Below are 27,775 nucleotides of genomic sequence, written 5' to 3'. Positions count from 1 at the left end.
ACACTACTCCAGCACACAGTTCCTGTGACCCTGAGCGGTGGTGTGGGGAGGGGGATGCCTGTGTCTGTCCTGACGGAGCACGCATGGTGGGACCACGCAAGTGAGTGGTGCTCTCTGCCCACCCGGCCCTGGCGGGCTCAGGGCTCTGCCCTGCATGTCAGGGAAGCGCTGAGCTTCCTCCCCTCCTCTTGCTTCCTTCCTGATCGGAATTCACTTCCAATTTTCTTGTCGCTTCTCCCACCATTGCAGCACAAACACGTGTCCCCACAGAGATAGCCAGAGGGGCTGGACAAGGCAGGGTTGGACCATGGGGGCTGCATTGCTGGAGACCCTTGGCTCCTGCGGCATGCTTCACAAGGCAAGGGGTTTCAGCGAGCTCAAGATAGGACCCCTTTGCACTGTTCCTGCCTCTTGTGCTCAGGAAGAGTTTTACTTTCTGAGCATATATGTGATAATTTCAGGTGTTTCTGGCTGCTAACAAACTTCCCGCTGTGTCTCAGCCTTAGGTGCCGATCCGCCTTCAGACCCCACGCAATGGAGGTTGGCTCTGTGGTACGAGCAGTCTTTGATTTCTGTCCCAGCGTCTCTGAAGAGCTGCCCCTCTTCGTGGGAGATGTCATCGAGGTGCTGGCCGTGGTGGATGAATTCTGGCTCCTCGGCAAGAAGGAAGGTGTCACAGGTAAGAGCTGGAAATGCCTGCACCTGGATCCATACATATGCCAGGTAAATGTTCACTCCATGAGCACACCTTCCCTTGGCCAGTGCTGTGCAGGACCAGATCTGATTTACTAAGTCTTTCATGGGACTTTTCTTGGGACTGAGGATGCGGGTTGCCCGCCACTTGTCTCCTGCCAGCTTTGCGTCAACTGTTTGTTGGTTTTTGAGAGAGATTAGTGGAGGGTCAGTTCTCGAGGAGATGAGAGCTTCACAATACTGGTTGCTCTGTGCTGAGACAGCCCATTTCCTGGCTAGTTTATGCTCTGACCCACTGTGGCAGTGGAAGGGGAGAGAGGAAACAGATGCACTGAGAGTGGAAATGCATCCACATCCAAGTGACCTTGTCAGGTCAAGTCAGTGGGAGACACAGCGACAGAATCCGTGTGTCCCTCCAAGCCCTCTGTCTCAGCCCCACTTCCTCCTTTCCGCTTTAAAGCACTTTTCCTGCGCAGGCTGCCATCAATATCTGGGTGCCTAAAGTAGTGTGCAAGTCTCTTAAACTCTTGGAGGGATGTAAGAAACTTCTGAAACAGCAAAATGCTCTTAGTGAAACACACAGAGACTCACAGTCCCTGTTTAAGCAGCTCTTTCTCATCTTAATACTGATGTTGAGAGCATGTGTGAGCTCTCAGGGAGATGAAAACCAGGCCACTTCAAAGCATAAGCCTGACTGTCTTCAGCATGAGGGTGGGACTGGAGTCTCATCCCTGGCCGTGGAGATGGGGCTGCTATTGTAGTAGCAGTCTGGGCTCTGCTAACAGCCGCAGACTGTCTCCTGGCTAAAACAAAGATGGAAAGGAGCAAAGGTGGAGAGGAGGACTTCTCTCCTGTGCTCCACATAGCTGATAAATGGCATTGAATACACGCGTGCCTGATCCTGCTGCTGCTGCTGAAGTCACTGGGCACAAATTACTTCTGCAGAAATCACCAGTATCTGCTTCACCACAGTTTTGTCTCCCAGCATAATTGATGTACTTGTTCTCAAGAAGATGAAGCTATTAAGGAATAATAAGCAGATGTGTGTCATAGCACAAAGATAAAGAAACACACTGAAGTCAAACCAAATGGTTTTTAATGACCTTTAACTCAAAACTTGCATTCCTGCTTTCCCTTGGAACAGCTGTTGTAGTTTTCTGCCCAATTTTCTAAGCTAAAGTTGTAGGAAATTGTAAAAGCACTTTTGAATTGAAGCTGTGGAGGCGCTGCAGCCTACCAATAATAATACGCAGTACTCTGGGGAATAATTAATGTAGCTCCATGACTTCCTTTCTGAGTTAGAAGTTTAGGTTGTTTCCATGTACAGAGCAGGAAACTAAGACATGGAGAAAGAGGTAGAATTGTTTAAAACTGTGAAGGAAGCCACTGAGACTAGCAGCCTGTGGGCTGCTGGTTGCACCTCAGGCTAATGACAGCAGATGCCAAACTGCCTAAACCCAGTGCAAAGTTCTGCGTGTCTAGGATATGGTGTCTCCAGGTTTTACTGGAGAACGTGGATGCCATATTAGGTCATCAAGAGTGAATTCTGGAAGTGCTTCTGGCCCATAGTCCGTCATAGCCCCTTGCCACAAATTATGAAAGAGAGGAATGTCATTTTTAGCGGCCTTTGCAGCGGGCTCTGCCATGTCCTGTGCTCCCAGGACTGAAATTAGTAGCTGAGTGGTGTCTTGTAGTGGCCAACAAGTGTGCACTGCCCTGTCTGGCTGTGGCCTGTTCAGAATAGCTGGGCGCTCAGCAATGGGTGCCATGGTGAAATAGCTGCACAGAAGTGATAAAGTGGGGAAGGTTCATGGAGCCTTAGCAGCACTGAAGCTGTGACAGAGCCTGTGACTCACAGATGTGGCCATCCCAAGGGTGGTGGCCTGACTTCTGCACTGAGGCCGTGCAGGGGCCAAGGCTTACGGAGTGAGGAGCACCAGATGGATGTGCTCGGTTGCAAGACACTGGTCTCGTGGTCCAGCACTACTGGATCTCTCAGCCCTCATCATGGCTCTAAGTTGGGAAGCAAGCAATGAAAGCAGAGAAAACCTAGTATGTCTGTTCCCAGAAACTCCATGCTGATGGCATAGTCCCAGTAATGAACACAGCCTGTTGATTGCCTGGAGTGGGCCAAGGGCACAAAGCTTTTTGTTCTCCGTTAGCTCTGAAGCATTTAAAACCTCAGGAATTCTTGACTCCCAAACCCGTTCCTCTTCCACCACGCTATTGAAGCACCCTGGGTAGCTGGTTATTTTCCTTTAGCAGGAGATGAATAGATCCCAAAATCTGGAAGGAGGGTGGACAGAATGGTGGTGGGCTACAGGAAAGACTCATTGCTGACAACTGCTTCTCATTTTAGGGCAGTTTCCTAGCAGCTTTGTGGAACCTGTGGATATTCCCCCTTTGAAGCAAGGAGAAAAACTGTTTGTTTGTACCAGTGACTTCACGTCTCAAGAGCCAGGGAGCTTGTCATTGCAGAGAGGTAATCTCCATTCCCTTCCTTTCCTTTGCATCTCATAACCCTCGCTGTCCTCCCAGAAGCGTGAACCTAGTCACGGCATCCTGCCTAGAGTGGCAGGAGAGACAGAGGATTTCCTAATACCTCATGGCATGGGTCATGTCAAATCCACCATGGCCCTTTGGGCTTCTGCCACTCTGACACCAGTTTCACATGATCCATCATTGCTCTTGAAACTCCAAATATTGGAGTCGTGTGATCACAGTAAACTTACGGCTGCCTTTTAACTGACGTCCAATCCCCAAATCTTAGACTTGCATTTGGGGGGAGAAATCAAAGCTTTGGTGCACCTTCATGGCTTAGCAGCCAAAACTATGTATCTTAGGTGTGTGTGCAAGAGGCTGCCGATGCTTCATGCCTTACCTCCCTGCTGTGCTCTTGTGCATACCCAACACGCACTGTGCTCTGTGCAGAGTGCTAGACCTTACCCACAGCCAGGAAGGACATGGGGAGGCAGGAATAAGAGGTGGGAAGCAATCATGAGGGCAGTTTTGAACTGGTGTGTCTCATTCCCTGCAGGAGACCTGGTGATCCTGGGGGGCTCCCTAGCCTCTAGCTGGCTGCAGGGCCGAAGCAGCTGGGGTTCCAAGGGCTTTTTCCCCTCATCATGTGTGCGGGAGCTGTGCCTTTCAGTTCGGAGCCGTCAGCTGTCCCAGAGTGCTCTCCTGGAGGTGCCTGCCTACTCACTGGGCCAAGCCCGGGCCCTGATGGACCTGTCTGCTCAGCTGGAGGAGGAACTGGACTTCAGGGAAGGGGATGTGATCAACATTGTTGGTGTCCCAGAGCCTGGCTGGTTCGAAGGCGAGCTCAGAGGCTGCAGGGGCATCTTCCCAGAGGGCTTTGTGGAACTGCTCACTCCTCTGCGAGCACCAGGAACCTCAGTGGATCCAGAGCCCACAGGGACTTGTGACACCAATGGGTCAGTGGAGATGCCCCCCAAGGAGGAGGAGGAGCCAGGGAGTACCTATGGTGTTGCCCTCTATCAGTTCCAAGCCCTGGAGTCCAAGGAACTGGATTTTGACGTGGGTGACAGGATTCGGATCATAGGCATTCTGGAGGATGGCTGGCTGGAGGGGGAGCTGAGGGGGAAACGTGGCATCTTTCCACACAGATTTGTGAGGCTGGAAGCCTCTGAGCCTTGCAGAGAAAAGGCGGGTGCTGGGGATCCCCAAGGTGGAGGCAGCTGTGGAGTCACTGTCCCTCAAGACCCGGAAAGCACCTGCTCCAAAGCTCTTCCTTTGCCAGGGAAAGATGGCAGGGAAAAGGGGGATGGCTTGGCTGCACACCCTGAGCCTGACACCATTTTGTCTCACATGGCAGGGAGAACAGAGGGCCATCTTGGCACAGATTTGAAACAGCATCAGGCCTTTCCTGGCACTGGACACCAAGAGCCACATCCCAAAGGCACAGCAGACTCCCTCCCCTCTGACTGCACAAAGACGGTCAATGGCCTTCTCCCTGCTGCTCAGCAGCCTCCCCAACAGGGCAACAGGCCTGGCCAAGCAGGCAAGGTGGAGCCTGTGGGGACCATTTCAGCCTCCCCAGGAAACTCAGAAACTCACACCCTGCCTGAGCAAGATGGAGACAGTCCCACTGTGCCCCCACCGGCTCCCTGCTCCCCCACAGATCCTTGCAGGAGCCAGGCAATTTCTTCTCCTAATAGCTGGGCAGCATCCGAGCCCCAGGAGAGCCGGTGCAGCACCCAGGACCTGGACGATTGGGTGGACAGCCAACAGGAGAAGTCCAAACCTTGTTCCTCCAGCTTGGGAGGTGCCCAGGTGGGCCTGGACACATGGGCTGGGAGCTGGGCGGAATGCTGCCCGCTCGCAGCGCAGGGGGACGGCTGCACGGACCTCGACTCCAAACTGACAGAGCAGCTGGCGCAGTTTGAGAAGAGTCTGACAACTACTGGTGCTGAGCAGGACAGGGTCTCCCGACACTTCTCTATCTTGGACTACAGCTCTGAGAAGGACATTGTCCGTGGGTCTCCTGAGTGTGTCCCCCACGCCAGGCAGCCAGAGAGGAGGAAGGCCCTGAGGCCACCCCCTCCTCGGCCCAGCAGCCTTGCGACGACCCCTGTGCACACGCTGGGTGGCCAGGTGCCCAAAGGCAGGTCTCTGTCCTTCTCAGTGAAGCCCTCCCGGCCTGCGCCCCGGCCTCCGTCAAGCAACCAGCGGAGGAGCGTGGCCCCTCCGCAGCTTCAGTCCAGCGCCCAGGAGCAGCGGGCAGAGGAGGGACGTGAGGACATGACGCGGGCAGGATCAGCTTCCCCCCGTTCCATTCTGCTGACGAGGATCGGAGAGGTGGAGCGAGACCTGGAGGCCTACGGCAAGACCCGCGCTGAGCTAAGCCTGATGCTGGAGGAGCAGCAGGATGAGCTGGTGAGAGCGGAGACCCTGGAAAACCTTGATTTCTGTGACTCAAACATCGAGACCCTCAGTGTGGAGCTGCAGGAGCTGAGAGGTGAGTCTGCAGCGGCATGGGATGGAGGTGCTTGAGGGGGTCACCTGGCCCCTGCCGTGTACGTGCACTGTTGGAGCCAGTCTTATACTTCCTTCTTCAATTCCTGATTTTGGTCATTTTGTAAGCGTTGTTGCAGTACAAATTATCATGATTTTGCCTTGGAGAACCACAGTGTCATTCTCTGGACATCCCTCAGCCCTGGCCTTCCCCACCCCCTTTTCCTTCCAAATCTCCCATCTCCTCTTCCAGACCCACCGTACATCCAGAGACCTCATCCAGTCCATTCCCAGTGTGTCCTTGCTCTCAAGCAAAAACACAGCTGCTGCAAGCTCAACCTCCCTGCCTCACCCCCTCTTAGCTGTAGGGGAATGAGCAGCAGCTTCAGAGTGGCTTTGCTGGTGGTCATGCAGTTGAGATTTGAGTTGATGTCTGCAGCGTGTCTGCCCTCAGTCTGTCAGGGTGCTGGGTTTCCTGCGGTTTCTGCTCTGATGGTGATACAGACATTTGGGGACTTGTCACTCAGATCAGAGGGGATGCACAGAAGGGTGCTGAACCTGGCCTGGGAGTGGGGAGGGTTAGTGGGCAAAAAGTAAAGCCTCCCCATGTGCTCCTGCTGTCCATGGAGTCCAGAATTTCAGGACAGGAAAATGACGCTGCACTGTTGGTAACAGCAACAAAGAGCTTTAAATTGCAGCATGTCTGTAGCCAAAAAGATGACTTTTGTCCTTGCAGACCAGAAAAATTACTCAGGGAGGATAAATTTACCCTGTTTTTATCAGAACCCAAAGATGCCATATGAAGATCAGTGCTGTTAATTATGTTATACTTGGTATTACAGTAGACAAAGTGGAAAGACAGGACTACGTACGTACATCTCCCACGGTCCCTTCCCCAGCTTCTCCCAGGAGCTCTGACACTGCAGTTCTATTATCAAAACCCACAATGTGCAGGAAATGTGGGCACTGCATGCGGGAGGTGGAGTGAAATGCCAACTCCTGCCTGGGGATTACTCACTCTAACTTCATTGCCTCCATCCTCCCACTGCTTAATCCATGCTGGGGAGCCCAGGCGCTTTGCTGCAGGATCACATCTGATGCAGAGCACATGGGAATGAAGGCTGTTATGTGTGTACCAGGGAAACAGGGCGACAAACAACCTCCACGTCAATGGTGTGCAAGAGGGATGCTTGGAAGGAGGTTTAGAGGACTTGAGGCTAGATGAAATAACGTGGAGGTAGGAAGAGGAAAATCTGGGCTGGATCAAGGGGTAGATCTTATGGGATAGATCTTGCTGGGAAATGTCTCTTACTGTCCCAGTGCTTCCTGGCAGAGGACGGATCCTGCGGAACCTGTGCCCTGTTGGTTACTGGAACTGGAAGTTTTAGGCAGGAACTAACTATATTGAGACATCCTACCCGTCAAGTTATCCCCTTAGTAGTCCTGAGAATTTATAAGTAGCCTCTCTGGTCTTTAAAGATGTGCCCCACTCAAGCTCTGTTGCATCCTTCCTGCCACATCTGAGTGTGGCCAGAGAGCATCTCAGGCTTGCTGTAACCCGATGGTGCATTAGCTCAGCAAAATGTGTTTGCACAATGCCTCAGGCATGGCTTCTGCCTTCCCACTGTTAGGGGAACATGGAGGCACATGGGAGGGAGAAGAGGTTTCCCTAAGCATTAATGAGCAACCAAAGTAGGGCTGGCGTAGTCTTGGGGGAGCCCAGCCCCGTGGTGTGTCCTTTGGGGAGCCAAAGAAAGTATGTGGCTTTCTAAAATACGTGTTTCAAATCTGCAGGTTGCCTCTTTTGTGTGTCTTGTGTGTACCCTGGGGGTTTTACTTATCACCAGGCTTGGGCAGGATTGCCCTCCTGCAGTTGGAGTAGGTTGGTCCATTGGTTTTATTTTTGTCTTCTACCAGCTTGGGAGCATTGGCTGTGCATACCTAACAAGTGTTTCAAGAACCTGAGACATGGATGACATGCATGGACGCTCCTGCTTTCTGTCTTGGGCATGTTGTGGTTGTCTCTTGGTTTCTCGTAGGAGCTCCTGCATTTGGTATGGAAAACTGGGAATATGTTGCGCCCTGCAGCGAGAGGAGCACATGTTTCTATAGCACCGTGGAATCTTATGTTGTGTGTTGGCAGTGGACTCCATAACCTAGATACTCCCTTCAGGCCTGTTCCTATAACCAGGGTACCAGCCGTTCGCCCTGGAGCAGGGAACCAGGCAGCTGTGGCTGTATGGCACTGCGTAGGCACCGCTCGGGGATGTTCTGTCGTGCAGGGAGCTGCTTATCTTCAGCTCTTCCCAGGACCTGTGGGTGAGGGCTGGGAAAAGGACAGGCTCAGCATCAGGTTTGAGCCAGGGGCAGCCTGAAGGCCTCAGTTTCCCCAGTGAGGTGTGGAGGAGCGCCCAGACTCTGCTAGACCGCGTTGTTTAGCCTCCATGCCGGCAGGAGCCTGAAGGCAGGGGAAGGAGATCTGGTATCCCAGCTCTGGTCTGTGGCTTCCCGCGGTCTCACGTGCGGTTTCCTTTCCCTGAGGATGTTGGTCTTGGGGCAGGGCCTCCGCATGCTCCAGTGCCCTCCTTTTCCCTGCCTCTGAGCTGCCTGCAGAGAGGCTTTGGTAAAGCTGTGGAGCCGGTTTGGGCAGTGAGAGCCTGCCCAGCCCCGGCCTCCCTCCTCGGGGCTGGTTACTGATTACTTTGGGCAGCAGGTGGAGAAGGCCAGGGCTTGCAGTGATTGGGCCCGTGCCTCTTTGTACCCTTGCTGGCTGGTTTCAGGAAGCGACACCTGCCTTTCACTTGGGACGGGAGAGCTGGAACAGAGCAGAGAAGCGGCGTCAGCCCAGGCTTGGGCTCAGGGAGCAGGTGGCAAAGGGAGTCAGCACCTGCGCTGCACCTCAGCAGGACTATGTGCACCTATCCCGGGACAGAGCACAGCATGGAGGATCCAAGGCAGGAGCCGCGGCTCCTCAGCTGGGAATATGAGGACTGCTGTGCCATGCGGAGAGAGGACGTGGCTGGGGTGGCCATGCTGTGCGGTGAGGCTCACGTCAATGACAGACCCAGGGTGAGGAGGCAGTACCTGGACTGCTGGGGAGCAGACAGCGGCTGCGACAGTTACAGGAAAGGGGAGGGCATCTCCGTAGACCGACGGAGCATGAACGGAGACTCTGGAGGTTTTTGGAAGGGAGGTATCCAGTATGCAGACTGCAGGAGAGCGGACTGCACTTGGGAAGGGAAAAGCCAGGATACAGAGGGTAGAAACTATAGGGTGTATGAGAGGGAGGACGTTCAATACAGAGACTGCAGTTCTGAGATAAGAGAAGGGCGGTACAGAGAAGACAGAGTATCTGGGCAGTATAGGGAGGAAGGGAGGCGGTACAGAGAGGACAGAGTACCTGGGGAGTATGGGAAGGGGGGAAGGTGGTGTAAGGAAGACAGAGATCCTAGAGACTACAGTGAGGGTGAAAGACATAATGGGGAAAGGGAAAGGCAGTGTAGGCAGGAGAGAGGCTCTGGGGAGTATAGGGTGGGGGGAAGGTGGTATAAGGACAGAGATCCTAGGGACTACGGTGAGGGTGAAAGACATAATGGGGAAAGGGAACGGCAGTGTAGGCAGGAGAGAGGCTCTGGGGAGCATAGGGAGGGGGGAAGGCAGTATAGAGAGGATGGAGGCAATCAAGTATCTAGGGAAGGGGAAAAGGGTTATAGAGAGGATGGAGGCTCTGGGTCATATAGAGAGCAGGAAAGGCGATATATAGGTGTCAGGGACCAAGAAGACCAAGAAGACTTTGAGCGGCGCAGGCAGCCCAAAGGCCATGTCATGGACTGCAGCAGTCTGGACAGAGGTTGTAAAACTGCATTTGCGGTCTGGTCCTCAGGAGATGGTAGCATGAGCCTGGGGTCAGGGACTTGCTACACACGGTCTGAGATGCAGGACATGGACTACAACAGCTGTGGGGAGCTGGAAGACGAAGCCCCAGGGCCTGGGATGCCAGCCAGGAGCAGTGGCAGAGCAGAGCGCACGAGGGTACGCACAGGCCGGCCAGACTGGAGCCAGATCTGGGAGCAGGAGGCCGAGGAAGCAAACAGGGTGGGCTCTGTACTGCAGCGAAACAGCTTCTACAGACGGACGGCTCCCAGTGCCCTGCGGCACTCAGAGTTTGTGCAGACCAGGAAGAAGCAGCAAGGTATGCGGGGAAAAGCTGGGCAGTTGCCTTGGGTGTGCCTTCGCCCTGCCCTGCCACCGGGACAGCACCAGGACTCCGGCACAGGTGGGTGGCTGGCGTAGTCACGCTGTCACGGGAAACCCCTGGGGCTTGCTGAAATGGGCATCATCATTGTTACCCCTCTGTACAGTCACTACATGTCCTGCCAGGGCTCTTGCCCCCATTTTGCAGAGGCCCAGGTGGGAAGGAAGCCCAGGCAGCACAGACCCACAGCTCACTGCTGTCATTTCAAGCTCTCCTCCATCTGTGCCCTGAGTGTTTTGGGTACACCCTAAAACCTGTGGCCCTGATTTGTTTGCTCCCTCAGGGCCCCAAGGAGGTTCCTCATGGGGGGAAGGATGAGGCACTGGGGTTGTTCCCGCTGCCTGGTTTACTTTTATAACCCATCGTGAATGGATTCTGTGTGTAGGAACCAATTCCTGACCCTGCAGAGGGCAAGTATGGCAGCTGTTCACAGACAGCACAAAGCAGGAAATAGGGGAAGTTGTTCTTGTAGCACTCGGACGGACACAGAGCGCAAGTACTGGTAGTTGTGTGATTACACATGGGCAGCACACTGAGGGAGGTACCATTCCCATCTGCGACAGCCCTCCAATGCATAGTGTTGGCAGGCTGTCGCAGATGGGAATGGTACCTCCTGCATCACCAGCCCTTGGTACCACCGTAGTCCCTTGCCTGTGCTACAGCAGCTGCATGCTGTGTCCTGGGTGCCTGAGCCACCCCTGGGTCTCCAGTTCCATCAACCAACACCCTGCACCTGGAGAGATACCAAAGCTGGAGGGTTCAGGCTGCCTTGGCATGGGCAGAATCATCCTGTTGACACCGTGGCTGGGACAGAGTCAGCTGCAGACAGCTTTGTGGGGCTTGGCTTGTTGTTGCAAGGATATTTGTGTTGGGAAAGGGGCAGCAAGGTTATAGGGTCTGGGCAGTGGGAGTGAAAGAGCACTTCTTAGCGGATTGACCTCCCCGTTGGGCAACCATGTGCCTGAAAACATGTTTGCTTCTGCACCCTTTCTGCCAGCGTCTGTGTCGGACACGTGTGTGAACTCTCTATGAAGGGGGTTTGAAACGCAGAAGAAAACAGCACCACAGTGCAGCGGCCAAAGAGGTGGCAGAGCTGGAGGCTGTGGCTGCCTGTGGGCTGTGGCTGCCTGTGGGCTTAAACAGCGTGAAATCTGTCCTCTGGAGGTATTTGATTAATCAGGCTCTGCCGGCTGCATTTCTGTGCTCTCAGGCTACCCTGGTAGGGTGGGACTTTGCTCAGCTGCGTCCCCAGGGCAAGGGAAGGGAGAGGCATTGCAGTGCCTGGACGTACAAAGGGCAGCTAGGAGGAGCCAGGAGCAGAGCAGGGAGGGAAACGGCCCACAAAGCTTTAGGAGGCTGGAGCAGTGCTGGCCTGGCCAGCTTTTGCAAGAGGAGGGGGGACAGACTGCAGTGCAGGATGCTTCGCTCCTCTGATGTTAAATGAGACGCTGCGTACACCCCCACTTGCGTTGGGAGAGGGTGTTGGGTTTTTTTTCCCCGCTGTGGCAGGCTCACGGGCATGGGGGTGGCTGTGGGAGGTGCAGGGCAGGATGCCCTCACCATCAGGGCCAGTGTTGCAGAGCGGGAAAGGAGGGAGGAAGGCCCCAGGTGTTTTGAAACACTGTCCATCCTGTGGCCCATTTCTGGCTGCAATTCCCTCTTGTTCCTCCTCCTGCCCTGCTGGAGCACAGTGCTGCACCAGCAACAGCCTTCCTTGGCATATAAGCTTTGCTGCTGTAGCTGCCTCAATGTAAGACCTCCCCAGCACCTGAGAGCCTCCCCAAAAGCCCTCCCATTACGCTTGGCAGTAGCCACCCTCCTGCCCAGTTGGTAGGAAAAAGTCAGCTCGTTTTTCCCTCTGTGTGTGCTCCAGGCGCCTTTTCTAATGCTGTCTACTTCTCACCCAGGTTCCTCTTCCTGTCCACAGAATAACAGAATTCAGGACTTGGAAGCCCTGGTAGAGATGACATAGCCTGATCTTTTCTGTAAGCGGGGTTATTACACTTCTTACAGATTTCTCTGCAGTAAATCCCAGTGACAGCTACTTGGTTAGAGCATCTCTTCTAAGATGAGACTCAGATGTGTCTGCCTGCCACATCAACAGAAGGAGAACCCACCTGTCATAGCTTTGCTGCTTAGTCACCATCACTCTTAAAGGTTTTGCATGCTAATGTGTTGCATTTCAGCTCTGAACCCCAACCTTTTTCTACTAAATTAGAGCTTTTTAGTTGATGGATTTTCTTCTCAGGGAGGTACTGTAATTAAGTAATTTTTCAGTCTTCAGTTCTTTGTAGTGAATAGAGTCTTAAAATACTCGTGGCAAGGACTCAGAGGAATGCCTTTCAGTGTTTATTCTTCCTGATGCTCACTAATTTTGCAGTTCAGACTCTGTTAAAATAGTGGACTTCAGAGATGTGTGAGGCATTCTGGGTGGGTGTCAGCACTTGCTTGCACAGAGGTTTACCTTGCTGCACCCCTGTGCCCTTGTCCGAGGACCCCAGTCTGCCTCTGCAGCACTCAGGGAACTCTGCTGAGTTTTGGCTGACCAAGCAGAAGCATTATTCCCCAGAATACAGTCCTGCATGTGGCTGCATTTCTTGTCCCCATTAATACATTAATGCATTTGTCTGCATTAAATCTGCTTGGTTTGAATAATTACATCTTATTCAGGATACCTTGGGTCACTCAGTAACTCATATGCCTGATCTTTATTTGCAATCCTGTTGAATTGATGTTCAGTTCTCTACAAGATAGCAGTGATTTTCCATTTACTTTTAAAAATATTATGTAGGATCAACTCTAAACACAGTCCCTGGAGAACCTGATTAGGAATGCCATCTTTTCTGGATGTTCTCCACTGGCAATGGGTTTTTGAGGTGCCGGTTAGCAAGGTATTATTTCTGCTTTTTAGATGGAAAGAAACAGAATATTTATTGTATAATTCTGCCTTTTTGCCAAACTTACCAAAAATTTTACCATCTCTGCTTACTTGTGGGATTGCATCATTGAAAGGGTTTCTTTTGTCCTGCATGGAAATAAAAGTCTATTACAAAGCAGCATTTTATTTCCTCATTTAAAAAGTGAAAACTGAATTCTTAATTCTACCATCCATGGATTTTTCTTGATATCTTTCTTTTCTCATTTTTCTGTACTTCAGAGTTCCTGGTGTGTCTGTTGTCTGTTTTCTGGTTTTCTACATTCATGCATTTATTTAGATTTTCTGCCTTTATTGAAGCACAGACCTGGACAGATTTTTCATCAGTATTGTTCTCTTGATAGCATAACCGAGTTTTTTGGATTATCTATTTAAAACATGCTTTTAAAGAACTTAGAACTTTCATTCTTTTTTCCCCTCAGTGTTTTTGCTCACTTTTGTTGATGCTCTGCCTGAGCTTTAGAAGGTTAGCTCTTTGTACGTCATCGTATTACTTTGCTTTTTTTCTGCATCACGGGTTGGGGCCATCCTCTGTTCACAGTGAATGCGGTGTGGCCGTGTTCGTGTCTGGACAGCCACAGGCTGTTTGGGGTGATGGTTGTAATCTTACCTGGCATAGAGACATCCCCACCAAGCAGGCCCTGCATCAGACATCTTAGAGACATCAAGCCATTCCGGTGGCCCTGGAGAAGTGTCCCCAATCTGTTCCTGTTCAGCTCATTTTTATGGTTTGTCTGGGTTTATCTCCTGCTGTGTGGTCCCAGGACTCTGCCAAGTGAATTCACTTCTGTGGGCTGAAGTCCTTCCTCTTTTGCCATGGCAGCTCTCTGCTTGCACCCCCTGCTTCCTCCTAAGGAGCAATGAGACACTGAATATATCCAATCTGTTGCTTTTGGAGCAGTGGATATATTCTGTTACAGGCTTATTACCAATGTCCAGAGTGAGAGTTTTCACCCCAGCCAGATCCTGCTCCTGGCAGTGAGTTTAGCCTTTCACTCAGATTAATTATTCCCTGCCCTAGTTGCATCCCCTCTCTCCTCATGGTAGGCAGTAGCTCCTCCCCTCCTGGCGTCCACATACTTCAAATATTTGCAGCTGGTTTGTTTTGTCCTGAGTCACTGCTTGACTCCGCTGAGCTGTGAGCCTGCGGCTGGGCTCGTCTCGCGGGTGGGTGCAGCTCCAGTCGGAGATTCATGCTTTCCAAGCCGGTGCAAGGTGTTGTCCTCAGCGCTGATGGGCAGCACATCCCTTTTCAGATTGCATTAGCAGCCTGGGTGCCCTGCGAGGCTGCGCTGTGCCACGGGGGATGCTGGCAGGTGAGCCCCGACGAGGAGGAGTTGGGGGGCAATGCAGCCCTTTGGGTGAGCCCCCCAGCCCATGCTTGATGGGCGCACACCCCATTGGATCTGGTCTTCATGGGTCAGCTCTACTTTCAGAGTATGGCAGGGAGAAAACCTCTAATTGCATGTATGCTCGCGCTAGGAGGTTGGGTAATAAGTTTTCATTAATTGGAAGAAAGTCGGTGAAAGTGGTATTTCCAAGACGAGCAGGATGAGCCGTGTGATTGCAATATTAAATCATGTCCTCCACGGGAAGGGCAGAGGGGGGAGTGTGCTCCATCTTGACACTTCATTCCAGGGGCTGGGTTACAAGTCAGTGTTGAATCTCCCATGCATCAGCAGGCAAACTAGCAAAGCTCAAAAGCAGGTGCTCCTAGGAGGCTGTTGCACACCATCAAGCCAATCCAGAGAGCCAACAACTTGTCACAAACAGCCAAAGGGGACAGAGAAAACAATATTGTTAGAGTTTTTAATTTAGAGAGGGAGATCGTAGAGCTCATGCAACCTATGAGAGAACAAAATTTGCATTTCTGGAAATTGTCATTGAGAATATTGGGTTTGGAAATGTATTTCTGAATGCCCGTTTGGCATCTGTGTCATGGGTAAACAAGAATTTGTCACTGGATTGGAATTTGGTGGCTTCATTAGAAATACCAGTCGCATTGTTGCAGGCTAACGGCCCATTCCAGCTGTGGTGTACAACTTAGTGCCTCCAAAGTTGATGGGCATGATGACTCAGATTAAAAGGTAACATTTAAATAGAAAATCTGTGAAGTAAAATGGATATCTGTTTAAAAAGTATTTACCAGGTGACCAAAACCCACAGCTGTGAAATCAGTGGGTTTAGTTGAATGCTTAATAAGCCTCATTTAGGGAAAGCTGCTATTAGACATACAAGAGTGTATGACAAACGGGAAAAAAAGAAATTGATGGCAATCAGCAGAGATGGTATGAAATACAAAAGAGTTTTTAAATGTGTCAGAGACAAATCCTAAGTATTATACATATTGGCCAGATAGAAGAGCCAAGTATTAAAAACAAATTCTGTATTTGAATTTTTTGAACTGTGAGTGTTTGGAAAGAGGCAGGATGACTTCTGAGTTCATTGCTGAAGCAGGATGCTGGACTAGTGATAAATAGCAAGAGTCCTAAGAGACTTGGCTGCAATGTAGCCTTGTTTTTAAACAAATCTTGAAATATTCAGAAAGAGCAAGAAGCCCAGAGGAGAATTAATTTGTATGAGTTTTCAAAATAACGCAAATACTGATATGGTCTAAGTGGGTAGAACTGGTGGCCAGCATTGTGCCAGGTCAAGCAAGGTGAGCTGATGACTACTATGGGCTTAAAACCTGTGGAGGGAAGGTTTTAATTTCCCTTCCATAGGCAGGGATTTGAGACTTGGAGAGGAAAGGTGCTACAGAGCTGGCAATCTCACAAGTGTCAGTCGAATCCTTGCCACAGGGCACTCTCTGAAAGGGCCTGATCTAGATTTACTTGCCTGGGGTTTGCTTGGTGGAGCCTGGGGAGTTGCTGCGTTCACTGACGGCGCTGGGCATCCCCAGCTCCATTTTGGTGAGCTGGAGTTAGACACATTGTGTGGCTGCAATTTAGCTATGGCTAAAGCTGGGAGCACAGCGGGGTTGTTCGGTGGTACAGTAAACTCCCAAGATGTCCCATACAAAGCTTCATCTGGTGGCATTTTGCCTGGGGATAAATGCAAAATCCTATTCTTCGACCAAGGCAGATGTAATCTTTTCCATTTGTCTTCCCAAATGCTGCTGCATGGGTCATTTCTGTCTGTTGTTCCAGCTGATCTTCATTTTCAAGATTCTTCCCAGGCCACCCCAGGCTGCAGTATCAGCTCACCGGCCCACCTCCTCTGGGTTTCACACACTTGTTTGCTTTGCAAATTAACACCTCCCTGCTTCTTCCAGGTTGCCTTCCTACTTGAGCTTGCTCTCCTGCAAAACAAATGCCATTCTTTAAAAAAATATATATCCTTCTTTAAAATAACTCATTTGTTGTTACTTTACCTTGAGCTGCAGAGACCTGCTGACTGCATTATCTTGGTGTTTCTTTGTGCCTCCTGTACATTTTTCTGTCTCGTGTCCTGTTTAGGCTCCAAGCGCTGTGTCTTGCGCAGGATATCCTGGCTGGGTTTTTGCAGAGGACCTTGCATGGCAGGGCCTAGTCTGCTACTGAGGCTTTGCAGATGCTGTGGAAATGCAAACAGCAAATGTTAAACCCAGCAGCTGCTCCCAGGCCCTCCTTGCGGACTCCTGCTGCATTTGAGTTGATAAAGTTCATCATTGGGGACTTATCTGGTGGAGAGTCAAAACAGCCATTGACTTAGCTGAAACCAGCCTTTTCCCTTATGCAGGCTGGCTCTGATGTGGATAGTTTTAAGGATACTTGCTGGTAGGAATCAGTGAAGCCTACTCTTCTCAATAATTGCTTACTAAATGTAGTGCTGGTTGTGCCGCTAAATTCTCCTCCATGGAGCTGGCCCTTTTGGCTCTCCCCAGGCTCAATTTCAAGGCAGGGGAGCAGAGATGCCTGCTTAGAGAGATGGGTATCTTCCCTCCCATGTTGAGAGCATCTTCTGAGCAGGGTTTCAGCTGGGTTTCCCATTTGCTGCGGTTGGGGGGTGTCTGGGACTGATTTGGAAGTTGCTCTTTCTGCAAGAGGCACAGTGGTTCATTCTCAGCCCAGGTAGCTGCAAGAAGTTGCTGTTTAATGCCGATGCTGCTGGTGTCTGTCGCTGCTCTGCAACGGGAAGGGCTGGAAGGGCTGCCATGGTTTCAGCTAGTTATGGGCTGAGTTGGTGTCTCATCTCAGCCACGTTTCCTTTCTTTCCTGGGTCGTTTCAGTGCAAAAACCCCAGCCTGGCAGAGCAGCAGGCAGGGTGCTTAGGCTGCGGCAGTAGTTTTCCATCCCACGTTTCATGCTGCCGCTGGTTATTGCCATCACCCAGCAGGGCAAGGCTGGGGGCTGCCTGCAGGCAAGCAGGGCCTGCCCAGCCCGTGGGCAGAAGCGGCTGGGAGCACGGGGGTCTCTTGGGGCTGTGCACAGTGGGTGCTGGGGTGCCAGGATAAGTCCCAAGCCCAGTTGCGTGTCCCTGGGAGTCGCACAGGCTGAACAGCTGGTGCCTGAGGCTGTAACTGGAGAGGTCAGGGACGTGGAGATCTGGAAGTGCCTGCAAAAATATTTTTACAAATGTCTGAGCTGGGGCATGTCCACAACTCCAATAAAATCCCATTGAGAGAGAGCAGCTGGGGATCTGTGGGAGACGGCTGGAGTGGATGGCATTTGTCAAATCAGCAATTGGCCTTAAATCAGGTACCTGAAGCAGGCTGGGGTGCTGCAAGGGGCTCAGGGGCCCCGTGGGCCTCAGTTTTGCAAAGCAGCTGTAAAATGGGGGAGACCTGAGTGCTTCTGGGCCAGACCCTGCCTCAGAGGGGTGTCCTAGGGAAGTGCTGGAGAGGGACTCTCCTAAATTTGGGGGGCAGAGGGGTACTGTTGCTGCGGTTTTGGCCAGAGGGCACATGCTTTTAAAAGCAGGCAGGTGGGGTAGAAAGTGGCTGGGGCCCTGAACTCTGCTGGGGGATAAAATGTCTCAATGAAAACTGGAGGGGGCTGGGCCGGCCTGAGAGCCGCAGGTGGGACAGAAAACCAGGAGGAAAACCAACTGCTGGGGTGCTGGGACAGGGAAGGGGAGGGTGGCCAGCCGCCTGCACGCCCCCAGGCCTTGCAGGCAGGGCAGCCATGCTGCCCGTGCCCAGCGCCCTGGCACCCTGCCGGGGCAGGGCCGGGAGGCTGCTGCGGGGGGACAGCGGCCTGGGCATGAAGCAGGTCCCTGGGCCGTGCTGGGGGCCTGGGGGCCTCTCCACCCCGGGCCACCCGCCGTGGCAGCGTGGCCACCCATGGGGTGCATCCAGCCACCCCGGGCCTCCGCCTTGTCGGGCCTCTGGGTGCCCACCCCGGCCTCTGGACGAAGGCAGCCGCTGCCCCGGCCTTCCCAGCCCTGCGCTGCTCGCTGTAGTCCAGCTCCAGGCTTTGCCGCAGGCAGCCCTATTGTAGGTGCCCGAGGCCTTTTCGGCCATTCAGATGGAAATGCCCCGGGGCTGGAGAATGGAGACCCTGTTCCCAGCCTGAGGGGAGGGGGCTGCCACCATTACTTGGCAGGGAAGAGGGTGAGAAGGGGAGCCGGGCTCCTCTCCCATCTGCTGAGCCCCACGGACTTTCCTGGGGCGGCAGGGTTGGGAAGAGGGGTCTGGTCCTGGCCAGCATCAGGGGGGACTGTCTGGAGCAGGTTTGCATTTCTTGGTGCCTGCTGCCCCGATGATGGGGCATTGCAGCATTACTGGGCGTTGCAGCGTTACTGGTGCTGCGAGGGCAGGCTGTGGGAGCAGGCCAGGGCTCCCTGCTTCCCTGGGGCTGGGAGTGCCAGGGATGGCTTCTCTGGAGGGGTACTTGGCTGGACAGTCTTGCTCTCTAATGGTCGTGTTTAGCAGTCTTATAGGTTGCATGTAGCACAGTTCAGGCGCTACTTGTCTCCTGTCCTTGCATCCTCACTGGAGGATGCTGATCTTGCTTATCTGTCTTGCAGAGATGACTCTCCTGTCCTCCCAGACACCATCCCTGGAGGCATCCTCGGCTGCCACTGAGAGCCCAGAGCAAAGGATGCTGGAGAAGAGGTCCAAGGTTATTGAGGAACTGCTCCAGACAGAGCGGGACTATATCCGAGACCTGGAGATGTGCGTGGAGAGGATCATGGTGCCCCTGCAGCAGGCACAGGTAGGAGCATGGGGGCAACCTATGGCATGGCACTGGTGGGATGGGGTGAGGGTACTGAGTCCACTTAGTTCTTGGAGACTTCCAAGCAGCAGCACAAGAACCCACAGAGGAAATTCAGCTATGCTGAGGGGAGCAGGATGGCTCTCACTGCGCCCTGCACTTAAAGAAATAGTCCATCTGTTTTGAGATCCTGCTGAGCTCTCACCATTGCTGAGAGCAAGAGACCTGGCAGCAGATGTTCCTTTTCATTTGGTTTGTAGGTTAAATTCATTGTCAGGAGAAAGAAAATATGGGGTCTTGGCATGGGGACAGAGCTGGTGGGAGGAGAGGGAGAATATCATGTGAACAGAGGCAGGAATGAAATTGCTGGGAAAGAGGAGGACACTGTGTTTGATAGGACACATAAGGAGTGAGAGTTTCAGTGCACTGGGTGATGAGGGAGTGAGTACAGAAGTCACTGTGATGGAAGGAAGTCACACTGGGTGGCTGCTGTGGAGCTGAGGGCTGATGGGTTGCAGGAGGGCAAGGGGGGGGCTGTTGGGTCTGGCTGGGACGTGTTCCCCCATCCAGGACATCTCTCTTCCCATTCCCCAGATGCAGAACATAGACTTTGAGGGTCTTTTTGGAAACATCCACATGGTAATTAGCTTCTCCAAGCAGCTGCTGTCCACCTTGGAGGCTTCAGATGCCATCGGTATGAATTCTGCTGTTACCTCTTCTCAGCAGGTTGGGATGGGCTTTGCTAGTGGTGGGGCAGAACAGTAGTTTAAATGGCAGGAGAGTGTCACTGGGGTTGAGCTTCCTCCCCGCTGGTCCCTGTCGCTGCTATCAGTCCAGCAGCAAAGCCAAGATCTGTGTTGCCCCATGGATCACTATGCTGAGAAACACGGTGCTTGTGGCCCTCCCTGGCCGCTTGCCCCAAAGGGAGCCCCACTCCTCGCTCCTGTGCTGCCAGCTTTTGCCGCTCAGGCCTTGGGCAGCCTGTGCCTCTGCTCTCCATGTGGGTCCTCACCCACGCTGCCACTGACCAGTGTCCCCACTCCTCACCTCCGGGAGAGCTGGATCGATTGAGGTCTCTGGGCTAGTGGCTCCTGGGGTACCCCTGGGGGCTCTTCAGCTAAGCAAACCGTCCCCTTAAAGCACAAGTGAACATGTCCTGGTGAGTTATCATGACATGCCCTTGGCTTCAGCTGGGGGCCTCCTTGCCTTGGCAGAACTTTGATGCACAGCTTCCCATTTCTGTCCCCCTGGCCTGCAGCGACAGGGGAGCAGGAAGGATGTGTGGGCATGCTGGGGGTGGTGAGGAGGCATACCGGTTGCTCTCGTAACACTGTCCTCTCAAGCTGTTTGTGGAGAAGGGGGACACTGGGCATCTCACCGTGAGACATGTCAGGGTTGTTGAAGGCAGCTGGGAACCAGGAGACACTGAAGTCCTGCTTTGCTGCTGTCTGCAGGACCAGTGTTCCTGGCACAGCGTGCAGAGCTGGAGAGCGTCTACAGGGTGTATTGCCAGAACCACGACGAGGCCATCGCACTGCTGGAAACCTATGAGAAGGATGAGAAGATGCAGAAACTATTCCTGGACCTGTTGGATAGCCTCAGGTTGGAGCCTCTGGCTGTGGCAGCTACCAGGCTGGGGTAGTGGAGTCAATCTCCAACATGCTTGTCCCTCTGCCAGCAGTGCTTGGACAGTTCAGGTGGTGACTGGAGAGGGGCCAGCTGTGTCACTGTATAGTTGACCAGGCTCCAGGTTCAAATGGCCCCCTGCCCCAATGCAGAGGTGCTGGGACACCTGTAGGCCCCCTTAAACTCTGAGCAGATATCACCAAGGTACAGAGAAGGTGGCGTGTCCCAGACTGAGGGCTTCTATTCCCCAAGCCCTGCCCCGCCATGGCTGGTGAAGAAGGAGCCGCTTTGCCTGGCTCAGCAACTGCCAGGCCTCCAGCTTGTGGAGGTTAATGCCCCGGGGAGCCAGCAGTGCCAGCTGCTGCTCTTGGGGGACAGGGCTGCCCACTGCCCTGGCAGCATCACTGCAGGAGGGGGTGAAGGCGCTGGCTGCGGGATTGCACACCTGCCACCCCATTAACCCATTGCTTTTCTTTGCTTTTTGGCACTCTCTGGGCCGGCAGGAGCCTGTACAGTGAATGGTAAGTGCATCCTTCCTGTTAGTCCCCGCTTGACTGTCTGGCCTGGCCTGACTGCTCCCTTGTAACTAACCTCCTGCCACCAGCTGGGTGCATGTCGGGGGGCCCTAACAGTGCCTCGTGGAGGCACGTCTGGGAGGAGCAGGGTGTCTGTGGTGCGATCACAACAGAGGCAATGGAAGGGCTACACAGGCAGGCAGCACAGGCAGGTGATGAGTGAGGGGAGGTCTTGGCCAGGAAACACATTTTGGGAGCCATCAGCCCCAAGGAGCCAGGAGAGCCCTGCGCCAGCTGTGGTCCTAAGCACAGTCAGTCTGTCCTGCCGTGGGGCTCAGATCTGGGCAGTCGGGTGGTGTGGCAAGTCTGTGGCAAGTGGCACGCTGGTAAGTTTGAGGCTGTGCCTGGGTGGGATTTTGCAGTGGGTCTGGTGATGGAGAGCATCCTGGCTGGGAAGGGTCACCTGGCGTGAATGAGGTCTGGAAACCTGGGGTTGATCTGAGATCACTGGGGGTTCAGGAGTGCAGTGAGTTTGGAGATGAGGATGGCGTGACTTAGGAAGTACAGTGGATTTAGAGGCGTTGGTATTCTGGGTCTGGTTGGGGTTGGTTTGATAGAATTGGTTTGATAGATAGTTGGCAGAATTTGTGTGGCAGAGCTGGACTGAAACCTGGTGCATCTCCTTTGTCCCAACTTCCCAGGGGCTGCACAAACTACATTAACCTGGGCTCCTTCCTCATCAAACCAGTGCAAAGAGTGATGCGGTACCCACTGCTGCTGATGGAGCTGCTGAGCGCCACCCCCGAGGCTCACCCTGACAAGGCACCGCTCACAGCTGCTGTCCTCGCAGTCAAAGAAATCAACGTCAACATCAATGAATACAAGCGCCGGAAGGACCTGGGTGAGTAGCTGGGTAGTGCTGGGGAGAGACAGACAGGAGCGGGCGTGTTGAGGTTGGTGTCTGTCGGCTCCTGAGCCTTAGCTGGCAACCACATTCATGGAGGGAATCTGCTCCCAAAGTCTGTGCCCTCACAGAGGGCAGTAGAAGAGCTGCATTTAAAAAAATCTGAGAATGAGATACAATACTTAAAGTAACACAGTATACATCTGACTTCAGCTGTTTCTTGGGATACAGAGGTATGAAATGTATGCAGTTGCTGACCACATGGCTATTAAATGAAAACAAAAATAATGATAAGACAAAATAATATATATTTAAAGTTTAAAAATGCAATTTTAAACAACACAAGTAGGGAATAAATCTGCTAGGACAGTCTCTATCTTACTGAGATTTGGAGACTACGTTTGAAGGTATATCTGTAGACAGGACAGAATCGCAGAGGTGCTGGCTGCAAGAGCCCTCTGAGGTCTCCTGTCCAGACTCCTGCTTGGAGCAGGATTGTCCCCAGCATTGGCTCTGATCGGCCACCGCTCCCTCCAGCTGATCCTCACTGAACCCCAAGGATGGAGGTTTCACAGCCTGTCTGCTGTCCTGTGCCAGGCGTGCACCACCTTTGAGGTGAAGCTGTGCTCCCTGATCCACCCTGAAGCTCCCAAGTTTCTATCTGTGGCCGCTGCCCCTCCTTGTATTGCCTGGCACTGCTCCGAGGAGTTTGGCCCCATCACCTTTGTAGCTGCCTTTCAAGTAGCTGCCGGCTGTGAGCAGATCCCCCTCCACCTCCTCCCAGCCAGCCTGAGCCCACCCGGCTCCCCCAGCTCTTGTTGTGGGGCCTGAACTCTCCCTGTGGGTCAGTAGCTCTGGTTCTCCCACATCTCTCTTGACCTGGAAGCACCAAAACTGGACACAGTATCCAAGTGGATCCAAGCCTCCCTGGGACTGAACAGAGGGAGAAAATTACTCCTTTTGACCTGTCAGCCACCATCCCTGCTTTCCCTTGGAGGCCCCTGACTCAAGCAAGTCTTACACTTTACTCTTTCCGCATAACCCCACTGAAGCTGAGATGACATAGTAATGATTTGTATTTGTAATGATTGCTCGTATTTGCTAAAGAAGCAGTATAAATGCCTTCTGTATGTATGTCCAGTGATTATTGTACACTATCATCTATGTCATCTTATGCTAATGCTATGCATAATCCTATGGAAGAGTTTGAATGGTGGGTCTACAAACTGTAATGCATATCAAGAGCCACATAGGGGATTACAGGTGGCACAGTGCTGGATTTCAAGATGATACATGGTATGGTATGGTATAGTATATGATAGATGGTATGATATGTGGGGTACTTGGGACTGCAGAGGCTTAGGGAAGGGGAGAGCCAGCAAGGCAATTGTTGATGAGGCACTGTAAGACGTGGGCATTGTGCTGACAAGGGTTCTGATTTCTACATCAATCTCTTTAGTGCTAAAGTACCGGAAAGGGGATGAGGATAGCCTCATGGAGAAGATCTCCAAGCTCAACTTCCACTCTATCATCAAGAAATCCAACCGTGTGAGCAGCCACCTCAAGCAACTCACAGGCTTTGCACCCCAGGTAATGTGCATCAGCTGCCAGGTGCACTTACACCCTGCAGTACTTCTGCAGTGGTACTTGCTGTCCCTGCATACCCCTTCCCCAATGAGTAGCTCTGATCCCGGCCAGCAAGGCAGAGTGTGCTTAAGGTCTGAACAACCCATCTCTGCTGTCCAGCTTGTGGGCAGGAGGCCCCACGTCTGGCACTCTGGGAGCTGCTGGAGTCCTGCATTGCCTCCCTTGAGACATTTTCTCTCACAGCTGAAGGATGAAGCCTTTGAAGAGACAGAGAAAAATTTCCGGATGCAGGAGCGGCTGATCAAGTCCTTCATCCGGGACCTTTCTCTCTACCTGCAGCATGTTCGGGTGAGTCAGTCTGGGTGTGATGCCTAACCCGCGGGGCTCACTGTGTGTGCACTGCCCCTCCTGCCTGCATGGTGTGTACCTGCAGTGCCTCTGGCCAGTGCTGCTGCCCTCAGCCCTGCCGGGGGGGTGGTCTCTGAGGGTCTGGGCTGCCCTGGGAGGCCTCTTCTCCTGGGCAGCAAGTATGGCGGTGCTGACTGTGTGTCCCTGGTGCAGGAGTCAGCTTGCATGAAGGCACTGGCAGCAGTGAGCATGTGGGACCTGTGCACGGAGAAGGGCAGTGGGGACTTCGACCAGTTCCAGAAAGTGAATCGGCTCATTAGCGACCAGCTCTTCTCCAACTTTGTGAGTGAGGCTGTGCTCTTGCGTGCTGGGGGCACCCCTCTGGGGCCCTCCCTGGGGGCCTGCTGCAGATGAGCAGCCCCTGGGAGGCTGCAGGGAGGGTAACACAGCCTGGGAGAGGTGTGAGCACTCCTGTTCAACTCTATCCTCCTGTGAGCTTTGATGCCTGTGGCTTTATGATGTGTATTGAGCGTGCCTATTAGATACACATTTTTTCAGCCCTACCTGAAATGTTACAGCTCTCTCTGTGGTTCAGGTACTTCCCATAGCGTTGCCCATGCTGGTACATGTATGTAAGATTGTGGAGTAATTCCTGTTGGAAGGGACCTCTGGAGCTCTGGTGGGTGCTGTCAGGAACACGGACCCTGTGCTGTCCTGGGGAGATTCTGTGCTGGAGGGTGAGCTGCTGGTGTTCACCGCGTGGTGGGAGAAAGCACTTTGTCTCACCTGCTCTCTGCATCTCTGCCCATCAGAAAGAGCGGACGGAGCGGCTGGTGAGCTCGCCCCTGAACCAGCTGCTGAACATGTTTGCGGGGCCCCACAAGCTGGTGCAGAAACGCTTTGACAAGCTCCTTGACTTCCACAACTGCACAGAGCGAGCGGAGAAGCTGAAGGATAAGCGAACACTGGAGGAGCTGCAATCAGCCCGCAACAACTATGAGGCCCTCAATGCCCAGCTGCTGGATGAGCTGCCCAAGTTCCTGCGCTTCGCCAAGGAGCTGTTTGCTAGCTGCGTGCGGGGCTATGCCGAGGCACACTGTGACTTTGTGCGCCTGGCCCTGGAGGAGCTGAGACCCCTGTTGTCGGTGGGTTCCCAGAGCACAGCCAACACTCTGAGCTCAGTGCAGCACTAATCTCTGCTCGGGGCTTGTCCCCAAGCCTCTCTGGGACTCATCCCATTGCAGGGGAAGCTGCTGCTGCAGTTTCAGGCCCCAAGTGCCTTGGGGAGGGCTCCTGTGGGATGCTGTCAGGGCAGGGATTGCGGGGTCACGATGCAATTGTGCTTAGAGATAGTGAAGGCTCTGGCTGCTCCTGGAGCAGTGGCAGGAGAGCATTTGCCTGGGAGAATCTCAGGTCATGAGTTTGGGGACCACTCAGAGCTGGGTCCAGACAGGACTGCAAATCTCTGCCTGATGCAAGTCACAGGCAGGATTCAGAGCCCCGCTTGGCCTGGGAGCTGGCGTGGTCTCTGCTGTAGTTCTTGGCCACTTTTCCCAGCAGCTGTCACCTAACCATGACCCCCAACCCTGTTCTGGTTCCAGTTGCTGAAGGTGTCCAGCAGGGAGGGGAACCTCATTGCCATCTTCCAGGATGAGCACAGTCGAGTCCTCCAGCAGCTCCAGGCCTTCACCTTCTTCCCAGAGTCCCAGGCAGCTCCCAAGAAACCTTTTGAAAGGAAGAGCGTGGAGCGGCAGTCTGCCCGGCGGCAGCCTCTTGTTGGCTTGGTGAGTTCCCTCTGCCCTGTGTCAGGGCTGGCAGAACCCGGAACAACTACTCACACCTGCCTTGTTCCTCTGCAGCCTAGCCACCTCCTGCAGTCAGATGACATCCGAGCTACCCTCCTGGCCCGCTATCCCCCAGACAGTCTCTTCCAGGCAGACCGCAATTTCAATGCTACCCAAGATCTGGATGTCTCACTGCTGGAAGGAGACATTGTAGGTGTCATCAAGAAGAAGGACCCCATGGGCAGCCAGAATCGCTGGCTCATAGACAATGGAGGTAGGTGGCTGCTCCTTATCCTTGGTGCCTGCTGTGAATCCCCTCCTCTGGTCCCCCTGCACCCCAATCTGAGCTCTCTTCCTCTCTCTCTCTGCAGTGACCAAGGGCTTTGTGTACAGCTCCTTTCTGAAGCCCTACAACCCACGCCGCAGCCAGTCAGATGTCTCTGTAGGCAGCCACTCTTCCAACGAGTCGGAACACAGCAGCTCCTCTCCCCAAAGCAACACCACACTGACCTTCAGCCCCAGCGGGGCAGCCGTCACCTTCACTCAGAAACCCCTGCAAGACTCAGCCTCCCCATCAGACCCATACCAGTCCCTGCAGCCCCCCTCGGAGATGGACTCCCCCTCTCTGCCCCAGCTTGGCTCTGGTGACAGGACAGCCCCACTGGAGGCTGGTGCAGCAACATCTCGGCGCCGCTACAGCCGCCCCGAGCAGGGCTGCAGCCCTAGCTCTCGCAACGGGCACCCCGCCAAAGCACATCTGAGGCCTTCACCCTCAGTGGAGGACAGAGACTCTGGGCTGGAGAGCAGCGAGTCAGAGGGCAACCAGGTGAGCCTTCAGCCTCCCCGGGGGGTGCTGGGGATGCCAAGGGCTGACCCCCTGGCTTGAGTGGGGGCTGAATCATCCTTCCTGGTAGTGACCAGGGAGAGGTGGGAGGTGGAGGATGCTTTGTCCGAAAGGGCTGAGGTGGAGGATGAGACCTTATCTCCCAGTAGCAGAGGTGCAGAGGCAGAGGGTGCAAGTGGGGGCAGCTCTGGCAGAGGCCAGGATGGGGCTGGGGCTGTCACTGTTTGGGGAGAGGAGCAAAAGCCCACACGTCTTATGCAATGTGACAGCAAGGCTGTGTGGCATGACCATCCAACTGATGCTCTCCCTCTGTCTGGCAGGTCTATTACGCTCTCTACACCTTCAAAGGCCGAAACGCCAATGAGCTGAGTGTGTCAGCTAACGAGAGACTCAGGATCCTGCAGTTTGAGGACATCACGGGCAATCGGGAGTGGTGGCTGGCCGAGGCACACGGGAAGCAGGGCTACGTACCCTCCAGTTACATCCGGAAGACAGAGTACACGTGAGGCGGAGTCTACACCCCGTGCCTTGTTCCTGTGGGGACTGCCAGGGGCCTCAGGGAGGTTGGCCAGCCCTGCAGCCCCCACTGCTCACCCTGAGGCTACGTTCCTCGCAGCCATACAGCACTCCTGGGCCCCACCACGTTGGCTGCCATTGGGAGGAGGACATGTGGGCTGGCAGGATAGGCAGGGGCAAGTTCACCTGTGCTGTTTCGACCTCCTGTGTCCAGCCAGGAGCAGGGAAGCAAAGCTTGGGACCATGGCCCAGGAGGGTAAGGCTTGACCAAGGCTGAAGAGCTGCTGTGGGTTTAAATTGTGGAAGGCTAGTGCTGAGTTTCTGGAGTCCGTCTTTAGCCAAGTAGTGTTAAAAGCAACCCGGGTTCTGTGAACGTTCTCCCCGTGCCTTCTCAGCAGCAGCAGCAGGAGCCTGGTCTCACCTGCCTGTGCAGGACCTCAGGGTGGGACAGCTGCACGCTGCCTGGGGAAGTGGCTCTGAGGTTCACTGGGAGCAGTTGAGCTCCAGAGCTGCGATGGGCCCGGCCTCTGAAAGCCCCCACAGCAGTGCCCCCAGTGGGTGTTTCATCCCTGTACTTGGTCTCCCAGGGGCTCAGGCCTCTCCAATATCTGCTGCTAGTAGCAGCCATCGGGTTCTCATTTTCCAGGTGAGCCA

General features: G+C 53.7%; 1 protein-coding gene across 2 annotated transcripts; it reads left to right on the top strand.

Annotated features, from left to right (window-relative positions):
* Positions 1-519: 519 nt before the first annotated feature.
* DNMBP (dynamin binding protein) lies at positions 520-27,111 on the top strand. 2 transcript variants are annotated; one of them, XM_075717686.1, is made up of 16 exons: positions 520-679; positions 3,053-3,175; positions 3,731-5,674; positions 18,810-18,997; positions 19,592-19,691; positions 20,452-20,599; positions 21,127-21,144; positions 21,840-22,039; positions 23,502-23,632; positions 23,873-23,977; positions 24,191-24,319; positions 24,790-25,122; positions 25,579-25,761; positions 25,837-26,035; positions 26,133-26,587; positions 26,926-27,111. In XM_075717686.1, exons 1-16 carry the CDS (start codon positions 535-537, stop codon positions 27,109-27,111), a joined length of 4,587 nt encoding a protein of 1,528 aa, XP_075573801.1. In that variant the 5' UTR covers positions 520-534. The 2 variants fall into 2 exon arrangements, with proteins under 2 accessions (XP_075573801.1, XP_075573800.1); XM_075717685.1 differs by lacking the exon at positions 21,127-21,144 and having other exon boundaries at positions 535-679; positions 20,452-20,635.
* The last annotated feature ends 664 nt before the right edge of the window (positions 27,112-27,775 follow it).

This window comes from Pelecanus crispus, chromosome 10, assembly GCF_030463565.1.
Source record: "Pelecanus crispus isolate bPelCri1 chromosome 10, bPelCri1.pri, whole genome shotgun sequence".
NCBI classification, from domain to species: domain Eukaryota; kingdom Metazoa; phylum Chordata; class Aves; order Pelecaniformes; family Pelecanidae; genus Pelecanus; species Pelecanus crispus.
The sequence above is the reverse complement of the archived record's forward strand: the minus strand, read 5'-3'. Positions and strand labels throughout refer to the sequence as shown.

Bases quoted from the DNA above. Each gene is read 5' to 3' on its own strand.
- DNMBP (XM_075717685.1), top strand. From the start codon at position 535: ATGGAGGTTGGCTCTGTGGTACGAGCAGTCTTTGATTTCTGTCCCAGC. The intron at 5,675-18,809 runs GTGAGTCTGCAG...TCTGTCTTGCAG, and splicing joins GGAGCTGCAGGAGCTGAGAG to AGATGACTCTCCTGTCCTCC. The intron at 19,692-20,451 runs GTATGAATTCTG...TGCTGTCTGCAG, and splicing joins GGAGGCTTCAGATGCCATCG to GACCAGTGTTCCTGGCACAG.